The following is a 22,350-nucleotide window of genomic DNA, read 5'->3' as shown; positions in this document are numbered from 1 at the left end:
ATGATGAACTCTTGGCTCGTTTAGTGGAGCTGGAGTCCAACAATAAGGACTTAGAGTCCATAAAGAAAGATCTGGAGGCCGAGCTGAATACTGTCATCGCTGAGAGGACTGCATATGAAGGTTTCATCTGCGGGCGCGGGGGAATGACTATATCTGAAGTTCAGAATCAAGTTGATGAACTGTGGGAGAGGCTTCATGTACTCCGGAAGAACAATGTGCTGGAGAGCTCGGCTTGCCAACAAGTTGTGAAATCATTGCGGCGCTTGGCTTCTCTGTACGACATCATTCTTTCCCGGCGTCCCTCAATCGAGAGATTCCTTAGCCGTTTCCCGCTAACAGATGCTCACACTCCAACTCAAACCTCTAATCCACTTACTCAAAATTCTACTCCAAATCAGCAACGGACTCAGGAGCAACCGGAAACGTCAAGACAAGAACGCCCTGAAGTTCGTAGAGGAGTTGTGAATATGAGTGAGCAAGATCAGCGAATGCTTCGTGAAGAGACTCTTCGCCGCCGAGGTGCTAGAACTTCCCGGACTCAGGGAAGAGGCGGTAGGTCGATCAGAGCATCTCGTCCACCTACTTATTCTTCAACTGCTCGGAACGCCCGAACTCAGCATCATGAGGATTTTTCGGATAGGTGGCTCAACTTTAGCAATCGTAGACAGTAGAATAGTCCTTTGTAATAGTGTAACGCATTCTCGTAGGGCAGCGGAATTGTATGCCCAACAAGACTTAGTAAATGAAATTTTTTCATTTCGCTTCTATCACTGCGTATTTACAGTTCAGCGATTTTTTATTTCATTTATTGTACTCGTCCTCGGTCTTATGAAGTAAACTCTTCTTTGACCGGACTTAGTTAGTGTCCTTATTTGGCGAGTTTTATCGCTTGGATTGGACTTTCCCTAGTTAACCGGAGTGGTTTTCGGCTTATTGCAGTTCGTTTCAGACGAATTGCTTGTTTCTTAAGCTGAATTGTGGAATCTTGTATCTTCCTTAGAAGCTTGGACTCACAATTGTCTTTAATACATGATCTAAAAAAAGGGGATCAGCCTTTAAGGAACAATATACCTCAGTAACATTTGTAAGAGACAAAACGCACATAGAGAGACAAATAAAAAGGACGAAAAAGATTTTAACCTTTTTAAAAAAAACGACAAGTATAAAGAACAATAAAAATATGAAAGCACATAACCTTAGGACCGAACTAGACACAAGACTGACCGGACCTTGTCTCTTACAAATAGAACTTCTTGAGGTTGGAAATATGCCATGTTCGGGGTACTTGTTCTCCTGACATGTGAGTTAATTTATAAGACCCTTTTCCCAGGACTTCTGACACCCGATACGGACCTTCCCATGTGGGTTCAAGTTTGCCCAGCTTTTCTGCTCGGCTTACTTCATTGTTTCTCAATACGAGATCTCCCACTTGAAACTGCAGCTTTTTCACCCTTTGGTTATAATACCGGGTTACTTGCTCCTTGTACTTGGCTTCTTTTATGAAGGCCAATTCTCTTCTTTCTTCGGCAAGATCTAGTTCGGCTCTCAGTCCGTCGTCATTCAGTTCTGTTGAGAAATTAAGGGTTCGGGGGCTGGGTATGCCGATCTCAACCGGAATTACGGCTTCAGTGTCGTACACTAGACTGTACGGAGTTTCACCGTTGGAGGTTTTTGGTGTAGTTCGGTAAGACCATAGGACTTGAGGAAGATTTTCTACCCATTGTCCTTTGGCTTGTTCTAACCGAGTTTTTAATCCTTTCACCAAAGTACGGTTTGTTACTTCCGTTTGTCCGTTTGCTTGTGGGTGAGAGACTGAAGTGAACCGCTGTTGAATATTCAACTCTTGGCACCAATTCTTGAATGTTTTGTCAGTAAACTGAGTCCCATTATCTGAAATAAGGATATGGGGTATGCCAAATCGGCAAACTATGTTCTTCCAGACAAAATCTAATGCCTTTGAGCTTGTTATCGTAGCTAATGGTTCAGCCTCCACCCACTTTGTGAAGTAATCCACGGCAACGATCAAGAATTTCATTTGCCGGGGAGCTTGTGGTAGTGGTCCTACTATGTCTATGCCCCATTGCATAAAAAGCCAAGGGCTTTGCATAGCACATAGATCAGTCTGCGGCGTCCTTGGGATATTTGCATGGATTTGGCATTTCGTACATTTCTTAACTAGCTGTACTGCTTCTTGTACCAAAGTTGGCCAATAATATCCCCATCTCAGAACTTTTTTAGCTAATGCTCTAGCTCCGATGTGGCTACCGCAAGATCCTTCATGAACTTCTCTAAGGATGTAATCCGTCTCTTCTGGTCCTACACATCGCAATAACGGTTGAAGGTAGGACTTTCTATATAGGACTCCTTCATGAAGTTCATACCGACGTGCTCGGCATGTGATTTTCCTTGCTTCTCTCTTATCCTCGGACAGTTGTCCTTGATCTAGATACTTTAATATTGGCGTCATCCAGTTTGGTGAACTGGTTACTGAGTGTACTTCAGCTTCAACAATGCTTCTGCGCGGCAATTCCTCCACCTTTGAGCTCGGATATGAGGCCAACTTACTTAAAGTATCTGCTCGGCTATTTCCCGCTCTGGGAATGCGGATTATCCGAAAATAAGAGAAATTTCGGCTAATACTTTGCGCTTTGTCCAAGTATTTTTTCATCTTTTCTCCACGGGCTTCACTTGTACCCAGCATGTGATTCACTATGACTTGTGAATCACAATGAATTTTGAGAGATTTGACAAGTAGACATTGCGCTAACTGAAGTCCGGCAAGAAGGGCTTCGTATTCGGCTTCGTTATTAGTGGTTGGGAATAAGAACCGAAGTGAATAAGTTACTTCGTGTCCGTCGGGAGCGATAAGTAGAATACCAGCTCCACTTCCTGTCTTATTCGAAGCTCCATCTACGAATCCAATCCAACAGTCCGGCGGCTCTACTTCGGGTTTCTGGGGCTGTGTTAGTTCATCATTGGTAGGATTTTTCTGTTCGGCAATAATAGGGATTGCCTGATCGAACTTTGCCTCTACAAGAAAATCTGCCAAGGCTTGTCCCTTGATGGCTTTCCGAGGTAGATATTCTATTGAATGTTCTCCCAACTCTATGGCCCACTTGGCAATTCTGCCTGATGCTTCTGGCTTAGTCAAAACTTGCCGAAGTGGAAGATCGGTTAAGACGCATACTTTGTGAGCATAGAAATATGGCCGCAGTCTCCTTGCTGCATTTACTAATGCCAGAGCAATTTTTTCCAGAGGTTGATACCTTGTTTCGGGACCTCTTAATGCTCGGCTTGTAAAGTAGATAGGACGCTGTTTTAGGCCTTCTTCTCGTACAAGCACCGCGCTAATGGTTTGATCTGATGCTGCTAAATATAAGAATATCACTTCGGCATCTGTTGGAGCAGAGAGAGTAGGAAGTTCGGTTAAATAACTTTTGAGTTCGTCAAAAGCCTTTTTCTGTTCGGCTCCCCACTCAAACTTTGGTGCCTTCTTCAAAACATTGAAGAACGGCATTTGCTTTTCGGCTGCTTGGGAAAGGAATCTATTCAGTGCGGCTAGACATCCAGTTAGCCTTTGCACATCATGTATGGACTTCGGCATTGCCATGTTCTGAACAACTTGAACCTTTAGGGGATTTGCCTTGAGTCCTTCCTTTGAAACCCAACAACCCAGAAATTTTCCCGAATCTACCAAAAAGGTACATTTTTGGGGATTGAGTTTGAGGTTGGCTTTTTTGAGCACGTCGAGAGTGGATTTGAGATTGTTTTCGTACTCCGAAGTGCTTCTGCTTTTAACAACTATGTCGTCAACATATACTTCAACCTCTTTTCCGATCAGGTGCCGAAATAGCTTATCTACCATCCTTTGATATGTGGCTCCGGCATTCTTTAAACCAAATGGCATCTTTTTATAAGCAAAAATACCGAAGTCAGTAATGAAAGCCGTTTTTGAAGCATCATTCTCATCCATTAAAACTTGGTGGTATCCTTTATACAAATCAAGAAAACAGAAAATTTCGAAGCCTATCAGAGCTTCTACTTTTTTATCTATGTTGGGAAGGGGGTAGCAATCTTTAGGACAGTGCTTATTTAGATCCGTAAAATCTATGCACATCCGCCATCCTCCTTCTTTTTTCTTGATCATCACAGGATTGGCCACCCAAGAAGGATATTTTACTTCAAATAATACATCCGCTTTCAGTAATTGGCGGACTTCGTCATGGATGACTTGATTTCTTTCTGCCGCAAAGAGTCTTTGCTTCTGTTTTATAGGCCGGACTGAAGGATCAATATTTAACCGATGTGTAATTACCTCGGGAGACACTCCAGTCATGTCCAACGGAGACCACGCAAAGACATCTTTGTACTCTTTGAGGAGCTGGATGGTCTTTTCCCGGAGTAGAGGTGTTCCCGCGAAACCGATCTTGACCGTTCTGGATGGATCATCTTCGTATAACTGAACTTTCATCGAGTTCGGCTCCGGTGTGACTTCGTTCATTTCGCCTGCCTCTGACTCCGGCTGCTGTGATTGCTATGCTTGATGGTGCCGATCTGATTGTTCGGCACTTTTAAGCGCAATCTGCAAACATTCTTTTGCTCTCTTTTGATCACCTCGGATGACTGCTATCCCTCCTTTAGTGGGGATCTTGATTGTGAGGTGATAAGTAGAGCAAATGGCCCGAACTGTGTTGAGCCAGTCTCTTCCCAGTATAATGTTATACGGGGATCGAGCTTTCACCACAAAAAACTCGATCACCGTACTGGAGCTAGTAGGCGCTCTTCCTACCGTAATCGGAAGGCTGATAATACCTTCAGGGCGGGTGTCCTCCTGGGCGAAACTTTTCAGAGGAAGTGGGGCCGGACTGAGCCGAGCTGGATCCACTTCCAGTTTATCAAAACATTCTTTAAAAAGAATGCTAACCGACGCTCCTGTATCCACAAACACTCTGTGGATCAGTTTGTTTGCCACTCCAGCTTGAATGACAATAGCGTCTTGATGAGGAGAAATGGCCGGGACGGGATCTGCATCTGAAAATGTAATTACTTCCTCCTTCTTCAGCCTTTTATGTGTTGGCTCCTCTCGATTGAAGCCTCTGCGCTCTGATTTTAGAGACGATTTAGTCTTCCCGGCTGGGAGAGCGTCAATAGTCTGGATTACTCCATCATATTGCGGCTCGTCATCGTCTTCGGGATCCTGTTGCCTTTTAGGATCCTGAGGAGCGCAGTTCGCACTTCTCTGTTTCTTATTCTTTTTCGGCGGCTTGCTTTGGTATTTTTTTAACGTCCCTGCTTTCACAAGAACATCAATACCTGCTGCCAAATTTCGACACTCCTCGGTATCGTGACCGTGGTCTTGATGGAAGGAGCAATATTTATCCTGACTTCGGCGCGTGGCCAATTTCGTCATCGGCTTTGGTTTTTCGAACATATCAGAATGCAGTTCGAAAATTTCCGCTCTCGACTTGTTCAATGGTACGAACTGAGCGGGTGGTTTCTCAGGATTGAGACGTGGTCCCAATATGTCTTGTACCGGTGCCCTTTGAATTCTTTCAAAAGGAGTTCGGCGAGGATGTCCCTGATCGCTATGATCGGGCTTCCTCTTGTCTCCTCTGGAAGAGCTGTCTAAAGACCGTTTTCGACGGTCTGCCTCATCAGCACGAGAAAACTGGTCCGCAATGTCCCACATCTCTTGAGCTGTTTGCGGACTGCATTCAACGAGCTTTCTGTAGAGAGCTCCTGGCAGAATTCCATTTTGGAATGCCGAAATGACAAGTAGATCATTGAGATCATCTACTTGTAGGCATTCCTTGTGGAATCTTGTCATGAAGTCGCTAATTTTTTCATCGCGACCTTGACGTATAGAAAGCAGCTGAGCCGAAGTGATTCGGGTTTCAGCTTTCTGGAAGAACCTCCTATGAAAAGCATCCATTAGATCTCTGTAAGATCTAATGCTGCCTTGAGTGAGGCTATCAAACCACCTTCTTGCGTTCCCGATGAGCAGCTCGGGAAACAGCTTACACATATGAACCTCATTGAGACCTTGGTTCGCCATATTATACTGATAGCGTCCCAGGAAATCATGAGGATCCACTAACCCGTCATAAGTCACTGACGGAGTTCGGTAATTCTGTGGCAACGGAGTTCTGGTGATATCATCCGAAAATGGAGTCTTCAGCGCTCCATACATAGCGAATCCGACATCTCTACGGTATGGTGGAGATGTTCTCCTGTGATTTCGGTAACAAGGAGGAGAAGGAACATATCGGTGGTGAGGATTCTTTCTCCTGGAAGATACGACACTACTGCGGTAGTGACTTTCATGTCTGGAGGGGGAGGGAGAATCCGCCGTTTTCTTCTCCGGCTTCTAGCTCTTTTGCAGGAATGTTAAGAACTCATCCTGCTTCTCAGCCAAGAACAACTTGACAGCCTCATTCAAATCGAGCTGCTGGGGAGGCTCGGTGCGATGACTTTTTGAGTGGTTTGTTCTTTCACCGTGAGAACTGGAGGCAGATTTCTCCAGAGGCTGTTTTCCAGACCTACGGGCTGGACTAGCTTCCTCACGTTCATCACGGACGGAAGTATGGGTATTATGTGATCTGGTACGCATTTTTTGGTGGAAGAGGATCAAAAACTCACTTTTATCACAGTTTTGGTTTTCTGTGTTCCCACAGACGGCGCCAGTGATGATTTAGCGAATTTTTGATGGGAATAAATGCAAGTAATAAATGAAGATCACAACACTGAAAATTACGTGGTTCGATTTACTGAGGTAAATCTACGTCCACGGGAAGAATAGAGGGCGAATTTGTATTGCTTGATCTAGCTTACAGATTACAATACTGATTTGCTATATGAGATTCAGGATCTAGAGAACTTAACCCTGGTCTATCTGATCTAAGTTCTATTTATACATTCAAACTAAGATCGTGGTTTGCAGCCCTGGTAGGGGGGTTGATAACTGCTTAATACCACTAAATAGATCGTGGGTGTAGTGGAGGTCGTGGAGATCCTGCATGGGTCCACTATCTCCTTGTTCGGTCGAATACTGAGACCGAACTGCTGAACTTTGCCGATCAGCTTTTGCCGATCTGAGAGTTGAGCTCGATTGGTCGGCTTTTACCGAGCTATAGGCTGTGACCGAACTCTTTGGTTGTGCCGAACTGATACTCTTTCTTGGGTTTTGGGCTGATGGGCCGTCACTGCTATTGGGCTCGCAATTATTGTTTAGTTGTTTAGTTCGTATCCCATCACCAAACTTCCTCAGCACATTCACATTCTTCTTCTTGAACATTTCATCATCAAGATCATCCGCGTAGGACGAGGTGATGTTCCTCATCCGAGGGCTGTAGTTGTTGTCCATCGACCCCATCCTCTCCACTGCGTGCCCGTTGTTCCCAACAGATAGCATGGACGCAGCCACCTCCGCTGCCTTCCTCCACTGATCCGACTGCACCTTCAGCTTTCGCAGCTCTGCCTCCATCTCCGCGTTGGCTGCCTGCGCTGCCTCCAGCTGCTCAGCCACGCGAGCTGCCTTCCTGTTGCTCCTGTCCACCTCCTCTGTCATGGACCCCACCTTCTCCAGCGCCTCCCTCTCTGCTACTCTCGCTGCCTCTAGCTCTGACATAGCCTCGCTCCTCGTGCTATTGTAAGCCTCCATTTCTTTCCTCAATGCTCTGTTTTCCTCTGATATGTTATGGTATTGTGCTTTAATAGTCTCATTTTCTGCTCTCAGCTCGTGCTCCCTGTGGCCGGATAACGCGTTCTCCAGCTGCATTATGAGGGCGTCGTTCTCCTCAAAGATGCTCTGCAGCTCAGTCTCCTTATCCATGAGATTTGACCTCAGCTCCTCGATTTCATAGCTGCATTTTCGAAGCTCTGCCTCCAACTGAGCCTCTCTCTGCCCTGATGTGGACTTGATCTGTTCCACAATCTCACAAGCGTGCTTTACTTGCTCTGCGCTCCGAGCTTGATCCTCGTTCCGTCTCATCTCAGCAACAGCTAGAGCAGATCTCAACTGCTCCACTTCAAGCTTTGCAGAGGCGAATTCTGCTTCAGTTGATGATACCTTTGCCTTCTCGTCTTCAACTTCACCATTGAGTTTCCCAACAAGCTCTTCTAGAAGCTCTACACGAGCCTTCGACTGCTCCAGCTCACTGGCTGCAGCCTCGTAGACTCCTATGGTTTTACAACCATCCGACCTGAGCGTCTCCACCATCTTCTTGGCTGCTTCCAGCTGCATAAGTGTCTCACCAACAAGTTCTTGCGCTTCAGATTTCTTGGACTCATTTAGCTGCTTCCTCATTTCTTCCACAACCACGAGCGTCTCAGTTTGTGCAGATTCTAAGTGGCGAGCTTCAGACTCAGCTACCATCTCCAGCTGATCTTTGAGCCTTTTGATCTCATCTAATGCAGAGGCCAAAGCAGCCGATTCTTGCAACTGCTGCTTCTGTAGAGCTTCCAGCTCAGCTTGCTGTGAGCTGTCTTGTTGTTCACACGTCTCAGAGATCTCTACTGTGAGAGCATTCTGAGTGGCTGAAATTTCTAGAAATTTCTTCTTGGATTCTTCAAGCTTCGAGGAGAGGACTGAGAGCTCTTGGTTGGATTCCTCTGCATCTCTCTGGGCTTGCTTCCTAGATTTTTCTGATGAGCATAACTGATCCTTCACATTTTTCAGATCAGATTCTAGCTGAAAAATCTGCAACTCGAGCTCAGAAACTTTGGTCGGACGCTTCTTCTGCAGGTTGACTCATCACATGGTACAAGATTTCATTACAGCATCGTGGTAGATTCTTGTATATACCGAAGAATCTGTGTTTCGGTTCACTTTATGCTTCGAGCACAAAACAAAAAGATGCTAGTTATTTTTAGTACCTCAGAGAGTGGACTTGCCGGCGAGTTGTGATCAGAAACTCTAAGGTTTGTCTCTTTTGGCGATCGAGTTGCTAGGTTAGAAGAAGAGACTGTGGGCTCTAAAAAACGTGGACCAGTCTTGAGCTGGCGTGGAGAATGTTTTCTGGATGACTCGGAGGGATTTGACCGAGGGGAGTTCTTCCCCAACACCTCAGATGAAATTGTAGGAATATTTATTCCTATATATGACCTATGTATATATTGGTTTAATATTAAAGATCAAGTTCAAATATATCAGTTGGATTCTAACATGAAAGAAGATACCGTGATGGATCGGTTTCGATTAAAGAGTTAGAATCAGGTGTATTGATAACCCTCTTCTCTTGCCTTACATAGATGGTATAAATATGTGTACATTAAAGTATATAGAATATGAAAAGCTGTAGAATAAAGTCTACATAAAATCTGAAGAGTTTTACATGAAAGGGTATAAGTGAACGGATGCAACCTTTCGTGAACGGATGCAACCTTTCGTGAAAGGTTGCTTATATCTTATATAAACAAATCAGATTTTCAGATTTAAACACACAGAAACCTCTACAGAATCCTATATACAATAAAGTCATATTGATATCGAATTCTTCTCCATCAAAAGAATTCATAAAGGAAAGGCCAAAGAGACGATAATATCAACCGCAGCTTTTAGGGGAAACATCAACTCGTGGAATTCCACCCTACATCAAATATGAGCTATGGATGGAGGTTGGTAAATCATCTCTTTGATGTGGTATATATTATGGTTGAATTAATACGAATCTAGAATGTGATTTCGGTATAGAAATCGGTAAAGACGGCTAACAGTTGGTATCAGAGCCAATCTAGATTTGGTTAATTCACCATTTTTAAGTGTTCAAAATTGAAATATAAATATCATTGTTTCATTTTGATGTTATTTGATTCCGCTGCGCATTGGGTGATTGTTTCATGAAATGTTGAAACATGAAAATCGAAGGGAGAAAACGAGTACAGAGAAAACGCCCGATCGGGCGTTTCAAATGCCCGGCCCGGGCATTTTCAAAAGAAACGTCGGTTGGTGAACGCCCGGCCGGGCGATTACAGTTATTCAAAACGCCCGACCAGGAGAACTTTCTGGAGTCGACGATGCAAGGCGTTAGAACGCCCGGCCGGGCATTTAGACGGAACAAAAAAAAAACGCCCGACGTGGCGAACTCTCTGGACTCACCGATGCCAAACGCCCCGGTCGGGCATTTAGAAGGTATAAAATTGCCCGACCGGGCAAACTCTCTGGGATTTCCGAGTGTGTTATTTTTTAATCCTTTTAATATGCATGTTAATGTTATATAACTTGTTAATCACCAAAGTGGTCTTGTTATATGATATTATGATTATGGAAAAGGATGAAATGTTATTTATTGATCATGATTAAAGGATGCTAAATGACATGAAAGTTGATTGATCAATAACTTTATTATCTATATACTTGGAGATCACCCAAAGGTGGATCATTGTATATGAGTTAATAAAACGAAAAGGATCAATTTTGTCTACAGTATCACATGTAGTATGTATACCCAAAGGCAACATGCTTATTTGATATGTGTTTGATTTGATTGATCATTAAAGTATATTCTAGCATCAAATGAAAGTATGCGTGTTTAAGTATTGCCCAAAGGTTGCTTGAATGCATGTTGTTTAAAGTTTATTACAGTTATCTGAATCTGTGTTAAAGTCTCAAAGCACTAATAGAAAGCATGTATAAATGTTGTAGCCTCATAAAATTTGTATGCATTTGCAAACTCTGTCGTTAAGTTCAACGGGCAAAACTATGGTCAATGGTCAGAACAGATCCGGTTTTCACTTAGTGTTATGGTGCTTGACCATGCCATACTTACGGAAGATAAACCCTTAGCCATTACAGAAGAGAGCTTCGAAACGGAACAGTCTCGATATAAGACTTGTGAGCACTCTAATAGGCTGAGTCTAAATCTTATGAGGATGACGATGACAGAAAGTTTTAAGTCATCTATGCCTAAGACAGAGAATGCAAGGGAATTCATTAAAAAGATAAAGGAGTGTTCACAATCGGAATTGGCTAACAAGTAAATTGTAGGGAGCTTGATGATTGAACTCACTACAAGAAAATTTGACTGGTCCCAACCAATTCTCGATCATGTAACACACATGTCAAACTTGACAGCAAGGCTCATGACCTTGGAAATGGAGGTTCATGAACAGTTCTTGGTTCAATCCATCATAAACTCTTTTCAAATTAAATTTGGCCAGTTCCAGGTGAATTATAACACCATTAAAGTGAAATGGAATTTTTTAAAGAATTAAAGGCCATATTATTTCAAGAGGAGGGAAGATTAAAGAAGATGAATGGCCAAGTAGTGAATCTAATAGGTCACGGAGGAACAAGCACTAGTAAGGGTAAATCAAGTAAGAAGGACAAACATATGGATTCTTCTTTTCTGATAGACCTCAAAAAGATAATCCAGAAGGAAATGAAGTGTTTCTTCTGTAGAGAAACGGGACACTTCAAGAAGGATTGTCCAAAAAGAAAGGCATGGTTTGATAAGAAAAGTAAACATAACAGTCTCGTTTACTTTGAATTGAATATTATTGACTTGCCTAATAAAACTTGGTAGATTAGATCATGGTGTAACCAGTGTTGTTAATTTGGCGCTCGGGTCGCTCGGGCCGCCCGGGTCGCCCAGGTCGAGACCATGACCGCCACAACATGGGTGGGTTGATCGAGATGCATGGGTCGCGCTGGGTCGGTTGGGTCGGCGGGGTCGAGCGTTTCGGGTGGGTTCGAGCGTTTCGGCTACAGTGTTTCTGCGTTTTTTTTTACAGAGATTGAAGGAAGGGCTGAAGGAAGATGATGGAGAAGAGAGAGGAGAGAGGAGAGAGGAGTATAATTATGAGCCTTGGGAATAGAGTACATCATTTGTCACTATTCATTTGTTTAGTGGGATTAGGAATATATAAAAAATTGATATAGTTTATCTCATTTTTTAGGCAGCAATAAAAATATTATTTTACCAAATTTTTGATTAGTTAAATTAAATTCAATATATTTACATGGATATATTGTCAATCCAATGTTTGGAGTATAATTTAATGGTGGAAAATGAGTATATTATTTTAGGAATAAATTAATATTTGTTCTTCTACTATATACATGTTTCGAGATTCAAATTGTACTATTTAAAGTTTTATTATTTTATTTGTTTTATTATTTTATTTGTATAATAATCTATTGTATTAATCAAATTATTTATTCATTTTTCTGTAATTATTCCTCTCATATTTTATATAGGTTTGTCTACTAATACATATTCATTTATTTTTTACTAATTTTTAAAATAGATTTCACATTCCACTCCTATTTTATTATAAGTTAATACTACATACAAAATGACGCACATTTCATAACTTTTTTCTTTTGACATTTTCAGACAATGGTTTCAATTATTTATTTTGTGTTATACTTATAACTTATGAATTGTTTTGATATTTTGATAATTTTTATTTTCCACTTTATCTCTATTCACATGAATTACGTCTACATTTATATTATTTGATATATTATAAACATTAGAGTAATATATTTATTTGATTTAATATTAAAAGGCAAAAAAATTAGCCTAGATTAGTGGGTCTCTCGACCCAGTCGACTCGTCGACCCGCGACCCGAATTTTCACCTTATCGACCCGGTGCGACCCTCGACCCTAACAACACTGGGTGTAACTACTCATGTGTCTCATATTCAATAGGGATTCAGTACGATCCAACCTATAAAAGAAAAGTGAACAATACTTGTTCATGAAAAACAGGATCAAGGCACAAATTAAAGGCATCGGGACCTAAAAGATTGATCTTAGACACTGGATGTCATATAGATCTTAAGGATTGTTCCTATGTACCGGAATGTGCTAGATAATCTTGTTTATGTTAGTAGGTTGGATAAGTATAGGATTTAAAGTTAAGATTGTAAATAGTGTATTCTCATTGTACCGAAATGATTACTTCTATGGAAGTGGTACTTTGTTTGATTCGCTCTACATTTTCAATCTTGATGCAAAGCTTTTGAATCCCTGTTTAAAGTAGAGGCATAAAAAGTAGTATGTCAAGTGAATGTTCGGCTTACTTGTGGCATCAAAGACTAGGTCACATATCCAAAGAAAGGATAACGAGGTTGATAAAGGATGAAATTCTTCCTCAAATTGGATTTTAGTGATCTAGATATGTGTATAAATTGCATAAAGGGGAAGCAAACGAAACACATAGTAAAGAAATAAGCCACAAAGAATTCTCAACTTCTTGAGTTAATTCATACTGATATATGTGGTCCTTTTAATGCACCTTCGTGGGATGGTAGAAATTACTTTATCATCTTTATTGATGATTTCTCACGGTATGGTTATATATATCTATTGCGTGAAAGGGCTGAATCAGTGAATGTCTTGAAGATATTCATAGATGAAGTGGAAAGGCAACTAGATAGAAAAGTAAAGGTTGTGAGATCAGATAGAGGTGGTGAATTCTACGGAAAATTTAAAGAGTCTGGACAATGTCCGGGCCCTCGAAAGTAAGGGCATTTGTGCACAGTATACAAAGCTCGGTACTCCGCAACAGAAAGGTGTAGCGGAAAGGCGGAATCGTACTCTTTTAGATATGGTTAGATGCATGTTAAGTGGATGTAATTCACCTCTTTCGTTGTGGATTTATGCATTATAGACTGCAACGTATATGCTTAATCGGATTCCTAGTAAGGCAGTTCCAAAGACCCCTTTCGAACTGCGGACGAGAAGGAAACCGAGTTTAAGGCATATACGTATTTGGGGTTGCCCTGCAGAAGTAAAGTTGTATAATCCACATGAAAAGAAGCTGGATTTTAAGACGGTCAGTGGATTCTTCATTGGCTATCCAGATAAATCGAAGGGATATACATTCTATTGTCCTAACCATAGTACGAGGATAGTTGAGACGGAAAATGCTAGGTTCATTGAAAACGATGAAACTAGTGGGAGTGGTGAACCTCGTAAAGTGGACTTTAATGAAGTTCAAGAAAAAGTTGTTCATCCACCTATTGTTGCACCTAAGGTTGTTGTTCCTATCGAACAACATGAAGTGCATAACCCACTTGTTGTGATTGAAGATGAACCAGTCATAATTCAAGAACAGAATAATGAACCAATAGAACCTTTAAGGCGATCAGTAAGGGAACGTCGATCGGCCATATCGGTTGACTAGGTGGTATATTCTGTGGAAAGTGAATGTGATTTGAGCATTGATAAGGACCTGATCTCATTCCAACAAGCCATGGAAAGTGACGATTCAGAAAATTGGTTAAATGCAGCAAAGGATGAGATAAAATCTTTGAGCGATAACAATGTTTGGGACTTAGTAGAATTGCCTACAGGTTTTAAAGCCATTGGTTGTAAGTGGATCTTTAAAACAAAACGTGATTCGAAAGGTGACATTGAAAGGTACAAGGCTCGCCTTGTCGCCAAAGGTTTCACTCAAAAGGATGGCATTGACTACAAGGAAACCTTCTCTCTAGTTTCAAAGAAGGATTCTTTGAGAATCGTGTTGGCTTTGGTGGCTCATTATGATTTAGAGCTTCACCATATGGATGTAAAGACGGCCTTACTAAATGGAGTGCTTGAAGAGGAGGTATATATAAAACAACCCGAAGGATTTATGATACAAGGACAAGAAGAATCAGTATGTAAGTTGAGAAAGTCAATATATGGACTCAAACAAGCTTTTAGACAATGGTATATAAAGTTTAATGATGTCATTGTGTCATATGATTTTGTAGAAATCATCGTTGATCGATGTATCTATGTTAAAATCAGTGGGAGCAAGTTTATTATATTAGTCCTATACGTTGATAACATTTTGCTAGCCGCAAATGACATGTGTTTATTACATGATGTAAAGAAATATCTCTCTTTGAACATAAAGGATATGAGTGAGACATCTTATGTGATCGGAATAGAGATATTTCGGGATGGATCACAAGGGTTGTTAAGTTTATCTCAGAAAGGATATATCAATAAGGTCTTAGAGAAATATAGAATGGATAAATGCTCCGTAGGGATAGCTCCAATTCAGAAGGGAGAAAAGTTTAGTAAAATAAAATGTCCGAAAAATGAATTGGAGCATAAGGAGATGGAAAAGATTCCTTATGCATCAGTGGTTGGGATTTTGAACTATGTTCAAACATGTACTCGACCAGATATCACCTTCGCGGTTGGTATGTTGGGTCGTTATCAAAGTAATCCCGGTATGGACCACTGGAAGGCTACAAAGAAAGTCCTCAGGTACTTGCAAGGCACCTAGAGCACATGTTTATGTATAGATGATCTAATGACTTAAATGCCATTGGTTCAGATTCAGATTATGCCTGATGCATCAATGGTAGAAATTGATGATTGGCTATTTGTTCCTTTAATTAGTGGGAGCAATATCATGGAAAATGGAAAATAGTTTGTCATTGCTATTTCCATTATGAAAGTTGAATTTTGGTTTGCTTTGAGGCCAAAGTTCATGAAAAGTATGCGAAACATAAATCTTGAGACTTGGGATTGTTAACATTATAGCCAAGTCACTAAGATTTTGTTATGATTATTTCGCATAAATCTTCTTCATAAGAATGATAAGTACATAAAAGTGTGCGTACTTATTTGTAAAGGAAGAAGTACAGAAACATAAAGTGTCTTTTGAGCAGAATAGAACAATATAATAAGAACGTTTACGTTAAATGAAAGTTTACCCAAATGGCCATGAAAAGTATATGGGTATTATAGAGAAAGTCTTGCTATATGAATTATATTGTGCTCATAAGGAGTAAGACACTTGGAATTCAATAAAAGTCTGTTTCTGTTTATTGGTATGTTATCATTAAGGTTTGTATACAGTATGGTTATTAGATAACATATGTTGAATTGAGAATAAAGGTTCATCTCAATGGAAGGATCATATGAAGTTAGAATTGATTTGTGATACATGGAAGGAATCATGTCGACTAAATGAGTGTGTGACCGCCATGATCCAATTAAATCTAACTTCATAGGTATTTAAAGGATATATAAACTTGGTTGTAAAGTGCGCAGAAAAGTTATTAAACCATTGAGAGCTACAAAGGTCAAGTGGGAGAATGTAGGAATATTTATTCCTATATATGACCTATGTATATATTGGTTTAATATTAAAGATCAAGTTCAAATATATCAGTTGGATTCTAACATGAAAGAAGATACCGTGATGGATCGGTTTCGATTAAAGAGTTAGAATCAGGTGTATTGATAACCCTCTTCTCTTGCCTTGCATAGATGGTATAAATATGTGTACATTAAAGTATATAGAATATGAAAAGCTGTAGAATAAAGTCTACATAAAATCTGAAGAGTTTTACATGAAAGGGTATAAGTGAACGGATGCAACCTTTCGTGAACGGATGCAACCTTTCGTGAAAGGTTGCTTATATCTTATATAAACAAATCAGATTTTCAGATTTAAACACACAGAAATCTCTACAGAATCCTATATACAATAAAGTCATATTGATATCGAATTCTTCTCCATCAAAAGAATTCATAAAGGAAAGGCCAAAGAGACGATAATATCAACCGCAGCTTTTAGGGGAAACATCAACTCGTGGAATTCCACCCTACATCAAATATGAGCTATGGATGGAGGTTGGTAAATCATCTCTTTGATGTGGTATATATTATGGTTGAATTAATACGAATCTAGAATGTGATTTCGGTATAGAAATCGGTAAAGACGGCTAACAGAAATAGAGCGAGGAGAAATCCTCGGAGCTGCTCCTGAGGAACTGCTTCTGCAACAGAGTAATGTAAACCATCAAGATGTTCTAACTCATGAGGCTCATTATTTACATGTAAATTGTGTAGAACCAGAGACATGAAACCTCACCATCACAATGTCACTCTAAACATGTTTATAAGCAGTTACACACAGATGACTAATCACTATATATAAAGAAGAAATGGACAACCAAAGCTATGCAATTTCTCAAAAGTAATCCTTCAACCTCTAATGGCCTAATCTGGTCCCATCAGACAAGATTTACTCAATTTAGCATATTCATCGCGTATTTACTCAAAATCATTACAAAAAAGATGATCATTAGTTCCACAACACTTAAATCATTAAGTCAAATAAAAATAATCATTTTCATGAATGCTTCATTGTTCTTGTAGTCACCGAAAGTTACCTTGACTTAGGCGTCTGCATATTCAAACTAAACTTGAAAATGGAAAATATTTGGATGCTACTCAAATGCTTCCTGCCCCCACACAACACCTGCAACAGTGGAGAGACACCAAATGCATAAGTGAAAGAAAATTTTGTAGAGGTATGATGGAAATGACAATGATGTACAAGTCAATTGTTCATTTAAGGTAGGCATTTCTACCACATTGCAGAGAAATACAAAGTTAAATGTTTTATTGGGACAGAAGAAGATGATGGGATTGATTAGTAGAATGTCTCACTCCAATGTCTAACCAAAATATGACATCTATGAATCCTGCACCTCTGCAGCAGAGAGGAATTCAAGAATTCTTGCTGCTTTTGGCATTAGTTATTTATTACAGCATTTATTGAGTTGGTTGAGGCACATTTTGATAAAAAGAAGTGTGCATGTAGGCTAATAGTGACAAATGGTTCAACTAAAATGGCTCTTGGCCGGAAAAACATAACATGATGAAACAATTAACAAGAAAATGGTGAGTTGAATGTCATCATACAAGAAAGGTAACAATTATAACCTGCAGCTAAAGTAGTTTCCATCAGCAATAAGCAGATTGCTTTTTTTTCTTGTATTAGTACTCTTACTATACAACCAAATTCAAAAAAGAAAGCATCTTGGAAAGGAGAAGAAAAGGTGGAAGCAGCCAAATGAGAAAAGACATACAAGAGTTGTGAATTTACTGAAAATGGATTTATCATACACAGCCTTTGAACAAAGCCTGTAAAGTGGCTTTGAGGTATGGTTCTCAAAATATACCAACATCACATTTTGCATCCACCCCCATTAACCCAAAAAAAATGCATATTAGAAACTCTCTCACTCTGAAGCCTGAACCCACAAAATGAAATTCAAATGCAATTAATTTCCTCACATTGCTATCTCTTCCATTAGCCAAGAAAAAAAGAATACAAGTTGAGTGAAATGGAGGAAACAAGATAGAAGCAGCTTTTCTCACCCAGAGTTGTTTAGAGGAAGCTGTAAATTGAGGGTTGCAACGGACTAGTGCATAGTTTTGAAAGAATCAAGAATAAGATAGACACATCATCCAAATTAAAGAGCTTATTAGCTCTTATTCCGAGGGCAACTACTGCTTCTTTTTCTAGTCTCTGCAATTTGCTATGTGTCTGGTTGGTGAATCTGTATACGTAGGTTGGAATCTCAAATACTACAATTTGCTATAGTAGTACTACTTTCCTCCGATGTTTGTTAGCTTACACATTTATTTTCGATACGAAAATGAAATACTACAATTTGCTATAGTAGTGTTACTTTCCTCCGATGTTTGTTAGCATAGACATTTATTTTCATAAATAAATACGAAAATGAAGAATAGTTTGTCAATTAGATGATGAATAAAGTTAGAGAGATTATTTTAAAAATAACTTAATTAATTTATAATTTTTTAAAATAGAAAAATGACTCGAACTAGGGAGTACTATTTAATTTATTATGGTAAAAAGAAATAGAGTGGAGACAAGCATATGTATTACGAGGATATGAAAATGAAGAGATAGTGGTTGAGCTATAAAAGCTAGCCCTTTTACCTCTAACATACGATGAGTGATTAATGTTCATTTACTAAGTTTGACCTGTATCTTAATCATAACCCGCTACTCCATTTACTTACCTCAATTTTATGTAATTGTGGGTCCCGTGTGCTCCACCAACCCTTCCCAATGTAGTCCATAACATTATGATATATTATTATCATGTCAATTTATTCACCTATTAAGTTTATTATCATATCAAAATCTGACACGGCACATTTATTAAATGCAATTTGACACCAATTTGTGTAAAAATAAGAATATTTGGACGGTATAAGAATTATTATATAATTAATAAAGTAAGAAAGCACATTTATTAAATGCAATTTGACACCAATTTGTGTAAAAATAAGAATATTTGGACGGTATAAGAATTATTATATAATTAATAAAGTAAGAAAGATAAATAAAAGTGTATTTAAAATTTTAAAATATTGTTAGTGGATAGTACGACTCATATTGTTATAGAGCATCCTCATTCGTGCTCTTGCCAAAGAGCACGGATGTGGGTCCGGACCCATTTTTACTCTCTGCTCTTAGGCCATCCACAGTGGGGGCGCCCTAAGGCGCGCCTAAAGCCCACCCTATGCACCGCCACGTCAGCATTTTATTCTCCTGCCCTTCCATCTGCAGTGGGGCGCCCTAATGCGTGCCCTAAAGCCCGCCCTATGCACCGCCACGTCAGCATTTTATCCTTCTACCCTTCCACCTGCAGTGGGGCGTCCTAAGGGGCGCCCTAAACATTTTACTATTTTTTTGTTAATTAATTTAAATGTTTTCAAGTATATAAATGCAAACTTATTAAAAAACGCAACGATTAACTAAGAACGACAAAAAATTCAGTGATTATAAAAAAAATTACGCGAGTTAGAAATACAAAAATGACTATCCTACAAAAGCCCCAACTTCCGGCTCAACTCTTCGCTCAACATCTGGAGGCGCTCGGCTCTGGCCGGATCCGTACACTTCATAAGGGCGTTGTGCGTATCCAACAACGTCTGCGCCAACGAGGCTGTTGCCAAATCCGCATAGGCAAGTGTCGTCGCGGTCATGGTAGGGGTCGGGATCGGAATCGGCAATGGGGGGCGGCGGCCTAGGAGGATGTCGCCTTCGCCTTCCCCTTGTTCTTCGCAGCCTTGACGCATATGGGACGCTGCCGGGATGACATCGGTGTGCCGGAACTCTCTTCCTCCGTGCACGTCTGGTTGAGTTCCACCGGACGAGTTCCGCTTTCGCTGGTCGTGTAACCACCAGTGTCGGTGGTCTTCGTCCTCTTCGCCGCACCGGTATGCAGAATTCCGCCTTAGAACTTCTGCTTGTCCCTCAAGAGTGCCCAGATGTTGAAATGCTTGAAGTCGTCGTACATGGATTGGTATGACAACAGCGCTCTATCGCGCACGTCGCTCAAGCTCTCGCAGCTTCCCTGATCCCTCGAGCACTTCAAGTACTCCGCCGCGAACAAGTTGACTTGCTTCTTCACCTGATCTCAGTGCTTGCGGAGCTGCTCCCGTTGGCGCTTGTACGCGCTCTGCGACTTCACATTATTGTAGCGCTCGACAATGCGCTCCCAGTACGCGAGCTGCTTCTGGTTGTTCGCGAATATCGGGTCCTCCGATATATCCACCCAACACCTCGCTAAGACGAGGGTTTCATCCGGCTGATAGTTCGTACGGCCGGAGGCGTACTCTTCATTCATTGCCGGAGGTGGCAACTTGTGCGCGCGGTGCTTGGTCGCTTCTTTCTGGCAGAGGGGGCAGCGGCAGGGCGAGTTGGAAACGGCTCCATGTCGGAGAGACCATATGAATCCGTACTGAAGTCCGGATCGTACTGCGTGTTGGCGTCGAACGACCGATATTCGCCAGGTTATGCACTCGGCCACCGTGCGACATCTCTATACATCGGGCTACTAGGACTTGAGTATCCACCGGAATCCATTTTATTATAGCGTAATTTGAGAGTTGAAAAGTGAGAATCGAAAAGTTATAAATGAAAAGTGAAGCCGAGGGTTTATATAACAAAATTTTCGAATTTTAAAATAAATAAAAAAACTAAAACGCGTTGCATCGTTCGCACCATCGTCCGCGTCGCCCACAGTGGGCGGACGATGCCCTATTGTCCGCACTTCGTTCGCGGACTAAGCGTCGGGTGCAGACGACTTATCGTCCGTCGTACGCGGAGCACAACACCCACATCCGTGCTCTTTTGCATGGACAAGCTCAAGGGTCTCACCATTCTATTATTCAATTTAAATAAAAATATTTCCACAATATTAAAATACATTAAAATTACCCGGAATACTATTACAAATTATTTAAACAATTACATAATTAAAATCCTAAAAATTAAAAATTACATAATTAAACGCCTAAAAAATAAAAATTACATAATTAAAGGCTAAAAATACCGCCGTGAAAGACTATTCATCCGGCTCTACCCCCAATGTTCTTTGGAGATCCCGTATCATTGCCACATGCGATCGAAGTTGCTCGGGCATCATAGTTGACTTATCGGCCAAATTGAGTTGGGCCAAAACCCCCCACAACGAGTTGGTGGGGTTGAGGTGGCACAAAGAAAGCAGGATCGGGATCGGGGGCGGATGGAGTCGCGGCGTGGCGGCGGTTGGCCGTCGACTTCTTCCTTCCCTGCGGCCGGCGTTGGGAACTACTCGGGCAGGCGTCGGGGCTACCCAAGTTAGCTCCGGCGAGCTGGGTGGACACCTCATCGGAGCCGGTGTCGGATAGGGATACCGACCTCGACCGTTTGCTTGAGGAGCTAGAGGAGGATGATACGTGTCCCCTATACTTCGGATGCACACGCACCTCTTGCCAAACATTGAGGTACTTGAACGGTTTGTAGTGTTGGGATTGGTAGGTCGCCAATGCGGCACTGATGATGTCGACCTCGCTGCTGCCCCTCCCCGCCAACCGCTCTTCTTGGAGGTAATACCCCTGGAACTTTTGGATTTCTTTGTTAGCTCTGTATATGGCATTGCACACCATACTCTCGTTGCGCTCGATTGTTCCAGCCGGCCGGTTTTTATTGTACCGGCGACAGATGCGCCACAAAAAATGATCCCCGGATTGGTTCGTGCCAATCTCCGGATCTTCGGAGATAGACAAAAATGCTTTGAATAATTGATCCATCTCTCCCGGAGTGTATGGGGTGCGGACACCACGAGTAGGAAGATGAGGAGTTTGAGAGTTGTTGCTCCCTCCCGCTCTAGGTAAGGGTGATTCGGGTGCCCACCCGTATTGCCCATCGGGGGCATCTTGGTCGTCCACCAGGTAAGGCCGATAGCCACCCGGAGCTTGCGAACTTTGGGTTTGAGGAGGGACCGAAAATTCCGTTTCTGGACTAGCAAATGGTTGCGAGCCGAACCATTCGTGGTTCCAACCACGGAAGTTGGAGGGGTGAAAGAAATATTGAGAATTGTAAGAATGGAAATGAGAGAATTTAGATGAGAATTGTGTAGTGTGGTGTGAAATTTTTTACGTGGAAGTGGGGTTATTTATAGATGAAAATGTGGATATTTTGGGGGAAAATTGAAAAATAAATTAAAAGTTGGGAGAAAATGGATATACTTTTTTGGGAAGTAGGAAAATAATTTTTTTAAATTTTTAATCGGATTTTTTAAT

At 41.2% G+C, this 22,350-nt stretch overlaps 1 protein-coding gene and 1 long non-coding RNA gene across 2 annotated transcripts; both read right to left on the bottom strand.

Annotated features, from left to right (window-relative positions):
• Window positions 1-7,183: 7,183 nt before the first annotated feature.
• Window positions 7,184-10,787, bottom strand: LOC121810344 (interactor of constitutive active ROPs 3-like; the record flags this gene model as incomplete). Its single annotated transcript, XM_042211135.1, has 2 exons — window positions 10,767-10,787; window positions 7,184-8,737 (listed from the first exon to the last, which is right to left on the bottom strand). Coding segments are annotated over exons 1-2 (1,575 nt in total), but the record flags the coding sequence as incomplete, so codon positions are not given.
• Window positions 10,788-16,256: 5,469 nt separating this feature from the next.
• On the bottom strand, window positions 16,257-18,384 carry LOC121741378. Its single transcript, XR_006037848.1, has 3 exons — window positions 18,124-18,384; window positions 17,130-17,218; window positions 16,257-16,733 (listed from the first exon to the last, which is right to left on the bottom strand). It is a non-coding gene; the product is annotated as an uncharacterized LOC121741378 (long non-coding RNA).
• Between the last annotated feature and the right edge of the window lie 3,966 nt (window positions 18,385-22,350).

The sequence above is a fragment of the Salvia splendens genome, chromosome 7, assembly GCF_004379255.2.
Source record: "Salvia splendens isolate huo1 chromosome 7, SspV2, whole genome shotgun sequence".
Taxonomy (NCBI): domain Eukaryota; kingdom Viridiplantae; phylum Streptophyta; class Magnoliopsida; order Lamiales; family Lamiaceae; genus Salvia; species Salvia splendens.
The sequence above is the reverse complement of the archived record's forward strand: the minus strand, read 5'-3'. Positions and strand labels throughout refer to the sequence as shown.